Genomic DNA, 12,651 nt, shown 5'->3' on the forward strand with positions numbered 1-12,651 from the left:
GACAAGATTTGGCAGTGGGCAAGGGATGACAGAAAATCCTAGATGGCAGGGTGATGACAGAAGATCCTGTCATATGAGACCAAGATTACCTCCTTGATGGAAATATTCTCCACACCGTGGTATACAGCATGCATGGAATGGGACAGGTTTGACTTCTCTACTTTACCTGTAGCCCAAAGAACTGCAAGTGCTAGCGTCTCCCAAAGAACATCAAACCTCCTTAATGCAACCTGAAGAATTTGGCAAGAACAATCCACACTCAGGGGGATGAGACAAAAAGGACTGCCTGACAATGGTAAGGAGCACGACGATATCCTCACTGACTGGAGTAGGATGCTTGATACCTCAGAGCCCAAGGTCTCTGCTGCCGAGTCATTAAGACCCAGGTTGATATATGACTTTCCAGTCATGGAGCTGAATGATGATAAAACAGACAAGGACCCATGCTTTGAGAATGGGTACAATAACTAGGGGAAAATGATGCCCAGTTCATGAGGATACACAGCTAAGAGAAGACCGTAGAAGTCCTTATATCCAATCTCCTTTCTTCAATATTTGTCAAGTGGTAGGGAATCAGGCAACTGCAAACAACAAAGGTATCCCATAGACACTCAGACAGTATGTCCTAGCAACATCCTCTGCAAAAGGCATCCCATTTGCTAGTGAGCCAGCACCAAGAAAAACCCACTCTTGCCAGTTCAACAGGGCCAGCATCCACCCAATAAATATTTCACAGATATCAACTAGCTGGCAAATATGAAACCATGAAACCAGTCCTAGAGGAAAGAAAGTGAAAGTGTCCTTAGCAACAGCTTCCATAGCAAAGGTAGGCAACAAAGCCTGCAAAGAACAACCTTAAATTTAGCAGAACTTCTCAGATGGCTCTTAACCATGAAAATGTCGTAATGAGCTCACTTTGCCAAATAATGTCTTAAGTTTTGTTCCCTGACATCATCATCATCCAAGGTAGCAACTAAGATGGGTGCCGTATCTCAATAATACAGACCAAGTTCAGATTTTAAACAACAGAACAAACTATATTTGAGATGCACAGATCCTCAACAAGTCCCTCATCAGAATCTTCCACAAGCAAAACACTATTCTTTTAACAAGTAAAACCTGGTCCTCACAGGAGCCCAGAGAGTGCCATGGGTGCAGGAAGGCCTCCTGATTCTAGGAGGTCCAGGTGAAAGAGTCGTAAGAGCAACCTTACTCGACGACTGAGCTGGATTCGTTAAGAGGTGAGCAAGCAACAGGCAGTGTCGCTTGCAAAAACAGGAGGGAACTTGGCTTATGGCATACCTAACAAAGCTGATCCACCAAAAGAGAACCACTCAAAGCCTAAGAAGGACTTGGCCTATCAGGAGAGGAATAGAATCTATTGGGCAAAAGCCAGAAAGCATATAGCACCTAGACCTGTGGCTTGTCGGAGAGGACCCAGATGAACTTCAATTAAAGTGGCCAGAAGAGCAACAACCAGATTCAAGATCAGGTCCTTGTGCCCTTGAGAATGAGAATAGTTGCATACACAAGACTGCAGATGAACTGAGGCACCAAAGAATGATACAAAATATGAAAAGGCTCAGAGCTTTCCCAACTCAACACTTCTGGAGACAAAGACTTGTCTTTACAAGAGTGCTTGACAATGCCCTAGTAAGGAGGAGGAATTTCAGCTATTACCTTAACTACTGAAGGAAGCAGCTTGGGCAATGAACCTGCAGGAAGTGGAGTATCCTCATGTTAAGGTTCTAAGCTGAAGACAAGGAAGGTTAAGGCACAATGGCAGATGAAGGCAGATGCATAGTGGGAGAAGCACATGAGTCTGATGGTACAGCTGAATTCAAGTGGCATGACAGAAATTAGATATGTGACTGCAGTTGATGGCACAGGTGCAGTCAATGCCATAACCAACTAGGAAGGGAGAGTCTTGGTCAACATCATGGCTGACACAGTGGTCGTAGTCGAAGATGAAGTCAGATATGGCATGGAAACAGCAGAACCAATAATTGTCACAATCCAACTTGAAACACAGTAGAAATTCATCAGGCAATCTTTAAAGTAAGCATCTGCAGCCTGTAGGAGGTCCAGCAAAGGTAATGGGGTACAGGTGAAAGCCATGGACACGAGTAAAGCTTGAAGGTGGGACAAAGACAAAAATCGAGAAAGCAGAAAAGTATATCCCAGGGGTAATAGGATGATCTACTGGGGACAGAGACTTCTGAGGAGAGTCACCTACAGAAGAGAACACAGAGTCAAGATGTCAGAAGCCTTATGCTACCAACCATCAGAGCACTTAAGAGGTAAGAGGAGGAATCACACACAGATGCTTCATCCAAAGGGACCCCAAGTCTTGACTGTTGGAAGCACAACAAGACTCAAAAATTACAAATTAAAATAATTTGTATTTTTCGTAACTAACAAACCTGAGGTATTAACTTCAGGATAAACTTCTAGCGCCAGCTGGAATCTGGTAAAATCAATAAAATTGTATAAACAAGGGACTAATGGCATCTGCCCTTAGTCACGAGTCATGTGGGACCACCCACACCCAAGCAGTACTCCGTGACTTCAGCTACTCTTTTACCACTTTTGAGAGGACGTGTTGTTCTTTCTCTCCTCTCTAAAGCTGGCTTGGTTTGCCATTTTTGTTTTCTTTCTGTGTTTCAGTGCATGGATTTCTGCTGTTTGTGGGCATGTGCTTGGATATAATGGATCCTCTTCACCCTCCTGCGAGTGTATCTCCTTGATCTCATATGAAGCAAAGGAAATGTTCAGGTCTTAGTGGCTTTCCTTGTTCTCGTTTCCTAACTTCAGTGAATATGGATAATCATCCAACGTGTAGTAGATGCAGAGAGAACGTATGTAATGCAACTAATCCTTGTTCTGTATGTTGTGACTGGTCAGTGGAACAGTGGAAGAGGTTTTATGGGAAGGGTCAGTACAAGAGGAAGGTGAGGACTCCATTTTGGACTGATGGGGATTCATCTTCAGTTTCCTTTGTTCAGTCTCCTCATGATGCTGTCCCTTCCTAGAGAGGCCTGTTCCAGTTGTTTCACCTCCTGTAATAGAAGCTTCCCATGGCCCTTCCTGTTTGTCCATAGATTCAGCGGGGGATGCATCTGGAGGGGTTTCAGGTAATTGTAAACTTAATTATGCCCCTTCTTTCCCTTGGGGGGGATCTCCTTCTGTCTCATTTTCCAGCTCCGGATGCTCATAAAAATAATATTAACCCATACATTGTCACTTAGATTAGTCAAACATGAGATACGCTTAGAACCAGACTGAAGTTATCTGATAAAAGCGCTCTCATCTATTGAACCGGCATCCATACAGGTCTTGGGAGCACAACACTTGAATGCCCCCCTCTAAGAATAAAGGACACACAGGTCCAAGTAAAATTTCAAACACACTGGGCAAGTCTTCTGAGGATGGAAACAGCTACCATCACCACAATGGACACTCAAAGTGAGGACATAAGTAACTATGAGCATGATACACCACCATGTGACAATTAGGCAGAGGCATCCTTACTCATTACACCATCAAAAACTACAAAACAAAAAAGTACCAGACATGGGGAATGAAACAAATATAAAATTAAAATAATCTATATTATATAGAAGAACAGTAAATCAGATCAAAATCATGAATTAGATAAATGAAAAACTAATCACTGAGGAATATGCAGCTGAGAACATGGATGAGAATAGAAGGTAGGTTGTTGCTGGGATTTTAGAGAGAGAAAAAAGAACTGTATTAATTACAGAATTAAGTGCAACAAGCAAATAATTCTATTCCAATAAAAGTACAGAAAAATCACTCCTAAATAAAATCAAGTAATCCCCAGACTGAAAATGTCTGAAGAATATTACTTAAATTTCCAGAAAAGATAAAAAAAAAAAAAAAAGGTGGCACTGACAGTGGCAAGGGATACCTCCAGCCCAAAAGTAAATGCTACAACAATGTTGAAGACATCACAAAACATAACAAACCACCATCATAAAAATTATGAGGATGAAAAGGGAATGAAACGATGAAAATAAACGACAGAACACACACGACTCAAAAACAGGTTGAATACAAGGAGAATAACACAGGACATGTATTAACATGACTAAGTCACAGGGAAGAATGCCTGCCAAAGGGGGCATCTTGCAAACAGTCTGGGCTACGCTTAGTTTGCCTTTTTATTTCTGGGCCAAACAAGCTGGTGTGACTGGAAAGTCACTGCAGGGAAGTATGGCAATTTTTCACTAATGGATTTATGAACAAACTAAAATTAAAATACAGTACACAACACTTTACAATACAACACAAACACTTTACAAGTGACAAACACTAATCTACATACAATTGCAGTGTACATGGTGCAAAAACTTAACACTGTTGAAAAACTAGAAAACATTTCCAACACGTAACTGAGATCTTGGCAAAAACAATAATTTGTAGAAAAATAAAACTACAGCCAAGTAATGCAGCAAGAAATTAATGGGAATACTTACAGGAAGCCAGCAAGACACTACCTTTTAAGTAACTATTTATTGACCTTCATTCTCACTGCCTCCAACCCAAAGGGCCTTTGTGAAATTCTGCCACTTTCCTGTGCTCTCCAACCCAAAGGGCCTTTGTGAGATTCTGCCACTTTCCTGTGCTCTGTCTTCAAAAATTCTCCACTCATTTCCAGCCTCCCTTCTCACAGTTCTAACCCAGTTAACTGCTTTTAATTTTTAAAAAATTGGAAAAGGAATGATACCATGAGAGGCTGAAAAGAGCTGAAAGGAGTGAACAACAAAGCAAATGAATTACTAGTATCCAAACTGCCAAAGCAATGCTACAGATGTTATCACACATTTATAGCTCTGAAATAAACAAATTAATAAATATACTTCATATCCTCCCATGGGTCATAGGCACAAGTTGCTCTTACTACCCAGCTGCTTCCGTTTGCAAAACATTGGAACGCATGCATCTGGAGACATTCAAACCACGAATTAAGGTTCTATATGATTGGTGGGCTTGCTATATATCCCAATAATGACCAGAAAGTACTTACCTTACAAAATTTGTGGTTTGAACTGATTACAACCCATCAAGCAAAATTGGCTTGTACAAGGAATTTGTTTAAAAACCCAACAATGCAAACAAATTACTGCAATTCAAGCAAATTCATTAACAATTTTTTGTCCAATTTTCCCTGAACAGGGTTATCCATTCACCATGCTCTCTCTACTCTTCATCTCTTTTGAAAACCTTCTGCCTCTAGTCTTACCTGGTCATGATTATTCTGCTCGGTTTCACCACGACCTGGGCATTCCAACTAGTCACTATTCAGCATATTTCCATACCTAATACGTTTTCAGTGACTGCTCCACTTCAAATTTAATCACACGTCATAACCATCACAATCTTTATCATCATCACCATCAGACCTTCCCTCTAGTGGGTTTACACATAAACAAACTCTCTACTTTCCACTGTTCAGTAAACCTTCTACCTTGACTACCATTAGTCTTGTCCTGCTACTGTTCCTCATTATTTTGCATCAAATGTCTCAACCATCTGAGGTCTCAGTCTACTTTCCAGGTGTTGGATATCTCTCAGTTTTGATGGAAGAATTTGGGGAAAGGTTAAAAGTTCCAATGCATATCCATATTCTAAAATATAGACATAAAAGTTGCTTTGTTGGCCAATGTTAAGTGTATCTGTCAGCTTGCCAATTTGCGCTGGATAATTTGATAATTAACAAATTTAATGCATTTTTGCATTTGGCTTTTACACAGGCTATATGGGCCCTCTAGTTTAGGTTTGTGCCCAAGGTTTTGCCTAAGAACTTTGCTGTTGGACATGTAATGTTATAATGTCTACCGTAAGCCAGTATTGTAATTTTTTCAATTTACATTTTTATAGATCTTAAATAATGTGGTCTTTTCCACAGAGAATTGGAAATCTACTCATGAGGCCCACGTGTCTATATTTATTATAGAACTACTGATGACAAGTTCAGCATTTCAAATGTCTGATGCTGTATGTTATATAGCAAAGCCATCCATGTAGTTATTTTTTATTCTAACTGGAGGTTGATTGCTCTTAATTATTGGCAGCAAGAAGAAGGTGCTACTAAGAACACTTCCCTGCTGAAACTTCGTTTTGAAGTGTGAAAGTCTTCAAACAAGTGTCTTCAATCTGATCTTGAATGATACAGCCTGTGAAAAGATTTTCATTTATAACTGGCATGTGCCCATGTATGATAGTATTGAATGATATTTTTAACACTGAGTCCTCATGCGGGTTTAACAGGTTTTACGTTTACAGTCCAACCTCTTAAAACCAGCACCCTTAGGACTAAGCCACTGGCAGATCACCTAGTTCATTCCACATATATATATTGCTGTGTTATCAAAAGTAGAACAAAGCTTATGAATATTCACTGTCATTAGGTTTAGTTCCTAATGAAAATTCTGGCCTGCTCCATAAGCTTCTCCCCAGAAATACTTACACCCTCACTGCATTGGAGCTTAACGACTATATAAATGCACTGTCAAAGTCCGAGCTCCTGGCACCTTTCAACGTTTTCTAGCAAAAACATAAAAATCTCTTGGTTTTGTTTTAAATCTTCATGTATGTGTGTGTATGTGTCAGAGAGAGAGAGAGAGAGAGAGAGAGAGAGAGAGAGAGAGAGAGAGAGAGAGAGAGAGAGAGAGAGAGAGAGAGAGAGTTGGACTGTATCTATTAAAAAGGGTATTGTTAACTGTTTGCATTCAAATCTGCTACACATGTGATCTTCCAGATGGTATAATGAATCTGTACTGGCTCTACTGTTCTATGATCCAAATTGGGTAGGCATCAATATCCTATTTTTATTTATGTGCCATGTAAGTTGTGCATTTACCATTTTTTCTTACAATCTAGATAAGTAACTCATCAGAAAATTGGTTTGCAACAGTCTAAAATATTTGGGTCTTTTTTAGTTTTGATTTGGTAATAACTATGGAATTTGGCCATTCTTCATGAAACAAATTACTTGCCATTAATATTTATAAAACTGTAAAATGTATGACTCAACTTAACTAACGGTGCTAGATGTCTGATCATTTAAAAAAAAAAAATTCTCCTTCCCATATGAGCAGATGTTACAATTTAAAAGGACATAATTTATTTAATTCTTCTTTACTCACTTTTCTATTATGATAGGTATCTTATGTCACTCCCAAATTGAGTGAGTTTGATTCAGTTTTAGATTTTATTTTCCAAAAATATTTATCAAGGTTTCTGCAGTTGCTTATTGTTGCAAAAATAAGGATATGGAAAGAGTAACAAACACAAGGACAAATAATTTCCCTTAATTCATATCTACGCATGATGGTCTACCTTTGTGCCATGTTTGAGTGGATCAAGCAATAGATAAAACTGTACCCCAACCATTAATCTTGTCTTTAGGGAAATATTAATAATTATTAATATAGTAATCCCAAAGGATTCACATACAAACTTTTCCACATTACTTTGGATGCACAGGGTGTAACTGACTGTCACAATACTATCACAATGAATACAAAAGAATAGCACTGAGTGTGGATGCTTTGGACAAAAAACTATTAATGTTAGCTTATTCTTGATGACAATCATTTAATGCAATGTACGTACACAAAATGAATCATCCAGATTTCAATATACAATCATTATGAAGACCTTTAAATTTCTTCTGCTATAACAATCAGATATTAAAATCACAATGAAAAAGATGCAAATCATGAAAAAACTAAAACCATTTGATTCGTTTAAAGCAATAACATTCAAACTCAAAAGAAAACGAAAATGTTTATGGTACTCGCAATGACCATACAGAAAAGTCTGCCTACTTAAATTTAGGCATACCACAAACTTAATCAAATTTAGGAATATTGTGAGCCTAACCTATCTAAGATGTGCCATTCCCCTTTAACCCACAGGGGTTCATCTATCAAGAGAAAATATAACCAAACAGAAATCTACACCAATACCAAAAATAACAAAAGAAAAACAATGAGCTTCTCCCCAGAAAAAAATAGCAACATTATTACCATTAATGATATAAAAACTTTACAAGACTTTCAAAATACCATGATTTTTAAAGCATTCCTGGGAAGAAACTCGTTTTTTCCACCTTTGACCGAACCCCTGAACATGCATCTACGCTGTCTAGTCCAACTGCCAAAGGTGGGAAAGGTTAGTATGGTTACGTACTTCACTTACTTTGCCTACAGTTATTTCAGGTGTGGGGTAGTCAAGGTCGTCCATATCTATGTCATCATATAACGCTAGGTTCTCACTGAAATCTGGGTCTTGAGAACTTTCAATATAATATTCGACATCTTCTTTTATAAGCTTTATCTGTGAAAGAAAAAATTGTAAACATCAGCCACTTAAAACAGGGAAGCCAACTAAGTACTGTGGTAAACAGTACCTATGACTTGGAAATACACTAAATGTAATTCTGGACACAAATAACAGAAAGTATATTCAGGCCATGGGACTTTCCATTATTAGTAAGTACAAACTTATCAACTGCAATTTGAGTGGCAAGGATGCATCAAACTTTCTGAGAATTTTTACCAAATATAAATTAACTTTACTAGGAGACATCTAAACTAAAAACACACACAATAATGTTATAGAATTTGCAATTGAAAATCTTGAATAATACAGAAAGTTCTGACCAACTTTTTCTCTAAATAGATGGATTTACTGGTTATTTTGAAAGATGGACAGATCTTAACTGATTAGATTTTTGTGAGAATATAAATTAACTTTACTTGGAGAAATCTAAACTAAAAACAGACATCATAATGTTGAACAATCTGCAACTGGAAATCATGAATAATACAAAAAGTTCTGACCAACTTTTACTCTCAACAGATGGCTTTACTGGTTACTTTGAAAGATGGACAGATCCTGACTGATAAGATTCTGGTGAGAGTAGGGTTTTTAAGATTACAAAAAATAATAATGTAATACATGATTAATGCAGTTCTGAATGAACAAGAGTATGATCAACAACTACAACAGAAGGCTGTTCACCTAACTCTGGTAAAAACTTCTCTCACTAAATACATGCTTGCTCTCGACTTTTCTAGGCCCTCAGTGGATTCAGGGCATGGAAAAATTGTAAGCAAGATATGTTTACCATACAAAGTTGGATTACGTAAATATATAAGTATCAGTAAACCTTCAATTATCCAGATTAATAGAGCCAAGGCCCTGTCGGATAATGGTGAAATCCGGATAAATGCAAGAAAATATCTGCAGGTGTTCCAGGGCAACTCTGTACCCTTCCTCACCTAACCTTGTCAATGCTACTCAACAGTAAAGAATCAACATGCATATAAACAACACTCATCACACTTTAAACTGAAAACTTTATGCAAAAGGCAATCATCTACCTAACTTTCCATATATGCAACAAAGTAGACAGCATGAATATAAAAAAAAAAAATGTTATCCCTTCTTTTAATCTCTCTCATAAATGACATGATTCAGTAGGTAGGTAGCCTATCTGTGTTTACCCAAAGCCTACCATGGTTTTATCACCACTAATGTATTTTCATACAGCAACTTTCTTATCAGTTGTTACCATATTGTATTACTATACATGAGATACCAATTATGTATGTGTGAACTATTGCCCTAGGTTAAGTGTTACATTGATAGTATCCATTTGCATAAGTCAAATAGTCTATTACAGCAGTATTTAAGATAAAGGTTATGGTAATGAAGGTGATACTTGCTTACTGAATCCATTTATACTGTATTATTATCATGTTATATCATCATCCTAATATGTACAGTTTAAGAAAACCAATTGGTTCCCATTTGCAATGACTAATGTTTACACTCCCATAATCAGCTGATTGAGCCAACTAGCAAAAGAATTAGGGGAATCACTTTTTTACTTTCTAAAAGAAACGAATGTATTACTGGAATTATTATTTTTTTTTTGTGCATACATGTAAAATGGGCATACAAAGGTAAACTACCATAATTTACATTAAAAGTAAAATCCCTCAAAATTGCTAAACAGCAGTTTTCTGATTCATTTGTTTACATCATACTCGATGTTGTTTCTATCACTTCTTTAGTAAGTGGTTGTTAATTATAAGAGATGATTATGAATTGTTACATTAGCCATAAGTTTAGTAATCCGTTTGAAAAACAGCACGATCTACCAAAAATGCTATTTGTTCGGTTTGTAACACACCAACTGTGTCTGTGTACTATATTACAATACCTTGTGTCTACATCTTTGGTACACATGGCATTTCTCAATGATGAATGTTCAAAGTAAATTGATTTTCAGAACGCTACTAAAAAGTAGTTGATCATTTTTTTTTTATTGGAATTAATTTTTCATTTCTTCTCATATCAGGAAGCTTTACGTGTTTACATCGTACACGTGACATTTCATCAAGGCTGACTTTAATTTCTCTATGTAGTGTGTGCATTTGTGTGTGTTTCTAGTACAGTATCATGTTTGCCCTTTGTCTTGTTTGCTTTGCTTGATTTACTGTAGAGTATTTCATTACGTGTTTAGTTGACTAAGTATGATTATCACACAAATCATAACAGTACACAAGAGAATATTTGATCTCATTCTCTCTTTCTCCCATACCCTACGTACACGACTGTGTTTATCTTTAGGGTTGTAAAAATAAAAAATAGGGAAATGCAGTATAAATATAAATGAGACTAGCATAAAATAAAAAAAAATCATTAACATAACAACATGAAACAAGCTCTAAGAAGTCTCTACATAGTGTGTGCATTCTTAACGCGGTATCACTTTTTTTTTCTGCTTTGCTTGATTTACTGTCTGGTACTTCATTAAAAGTTTAGTTGACTCTAAGTATGATTATCACACATACCATAACAGTACACAAGAATATTTTATCATTATTATTATTTCATCTCTCTCTCTCTCTATATCATATGCGCAATTGCATTTATCTTTTGGGTTCTAAGAATAAAAAATGAGAACATACAGTAAAAATATGATAATAATGTAAAATATAAATAAAAAGTCATAAGCAAATTAATGTGAAACAAAACAAGCTGTATTAAGTCAGACATCTACCTTGCCCTCTTCAACCATCCAACACTACATATCCAACCACTCCCAGCCATAGAAACTGCTCCCCAGCTCCACCCACCTTCCAAAAAAACCCCTTCTCTACACAACCTTACTGCCCCTCCTCTCCCATGTTGCCAAGCCATCCGAGCATCCCCCTACCTTGGAAACTTCTTGAGGGCACCGCGCCCCCCCCAATAACAACCCTTTCTCAGTCTGTCTGAGTGTAAAGCAGTGTTACCAACATTTCCATGAGGCCGTGCAGCATTGCCAACCATCGGAGTGTGTTTTTTCAAATTTTTAAATTTACTATATATATCATATATCTTTGGAGCCTTGGTCCCTAGTCAGGGTGTGTCAGATATTGAGTTCCAGACAATGGTGATCCAAATAACTGAAGGATTACTATAATGCACTGAATGTTAAAAATAACTCTATACATATTTAAATAAAATGTTTCAGAGATTGTATATTATGGGTGATAACAAAATTTTATTTTGCCTTTCCTTATACCCCTCCATTGAAAAGCCTTTAGAAATTTCAAGGCATTTTACTAAATGCCTTGAAATTTCTACTCGAGCACAGAATGTCAACATTCAATAATTAGAGTGAAATTTGCAATAAAAATCAAATTAAAACAAAAAAGTTGAAAATCAGTCAAAAACAGGTTAACAGCATCTAGGGCATGGTGCAACTATATCCCAAGAGATAAAGACTGTAAGCTGTTATTTGTTCTCCTAATAACCCAAGGACACTTATGGCAACCAAGGGTAGCTAAGTGCTAACAATAATTAGTGAGCAATTCCCACTTCAACAATATCGCACATACAGATTGGAGTTCAGGTATAGCATAAAATTATCACTGTTATATTTTCTTAGCCCAACGACCACCCATAAAACTTCAGTTAGGATGAATATTCATAACTCACCTGCTCACAATCTATTGATTGATTATCCAACATCCTCATGAGGATCTCAAGTTTCTTGATATGAAATTGATGGCGATCTATAAATTCCTTGAGGTCCTCTATTCTGTCAGACTTATCTTTGTCCATTTTCTTCTTTTTTTGTGTTGCTAATAAAGATTCAATTTCCGATTCAAATTGGTCCATCTGAAAAGCAAACATTTTCCAATATGACATACAAAACTAAGATATTCAATATGACCCCTATTCATGTGAAATTTTGTGTTGGGATGAATGAAATCTGCATAAAAATCTATTAATTACCTTTAATCTAAAACCAGGGTTATAACAAGCAGGAAATCTCTCTCAATGGCAAAATAAGTTTCATTTACATAATCTGGTTACAGAATTCCAAGCTCATGAGTTCATACATCAAGTCATACACTGAACATTCTCTTACCTGTATATTTAATGTGTCTATAGAGGAACTTAGCCAACTGTTAATCTCCTCTCTTTCTCTTTGGATTGGGTCCTTATTTTGTGCTGCCCCAAGCCCTTCCTTACTATAGGCTTTGGTCTTTGTTTCTCTTTCTACTACCTTAAATCTCTCCATTTGCTGTGGAATTAAAAAATATGTAAAAATAT

At 36.9% G+C, this 12,651-nt stretch overlaps 1 protein-coding gene across 6 annotated transcripts in view; it reads right to left on the reverse strand.

Annotated features, from left to right (window-relative positions):
* Not3 (CCR4-associated factor Not3) overlaps nucleotides 1-12,651 on the reverse strand; it is a 78,069-nt gene that overhangs the window by 50,329 nt on the left and 15,089 nt on the right. For 2 of the 6 annotated variants that reach the window (XM_067127198.1, XM_067127200.1), the window contains exons 4-6: nucleotides 12,467-12,622; nucleotides 12,031-12,213; nucleotides 8,242-8,370 (exon numbers count right to left, since the gene is read on the reverse strand). In XM_067127198.1, coding sequence (XP_066983299.1) covers nucleotides 8,242-8,370; nucleotides 12,031-12,213; nucleotides 12,467-12,622 — 468 coding nt within the window. Of the gene's footprint in view, nucleotides 1-8,223; nucleotides 8,371-12,030; nucleotides 12,214-12,466; nucleotides 12,623-12,651 lie in introns of all 6 variants that reach the window. The other 4 variants (XM_067127196.1, XM_067127199.1, XM_067127195.1 and 1 more) reach the window with 2 other exon arrangements.

The sequence above is a fragment of the Macrobrachium rosenbergii genome, chromosome 25 (assembly GCF_040412425.1).
Source record: "Macrobrachium rosenbergii isolate ZJJX-2024 chromosome 25, ASM4041242v1, whole genome shotgun sequence".
NCBI lineage: Eukaryota > Metazoa > Arthropoda > Malacostraca > Decapoda > Palaemonidae > Macrobrachium > Macrobrachium rosenbergii.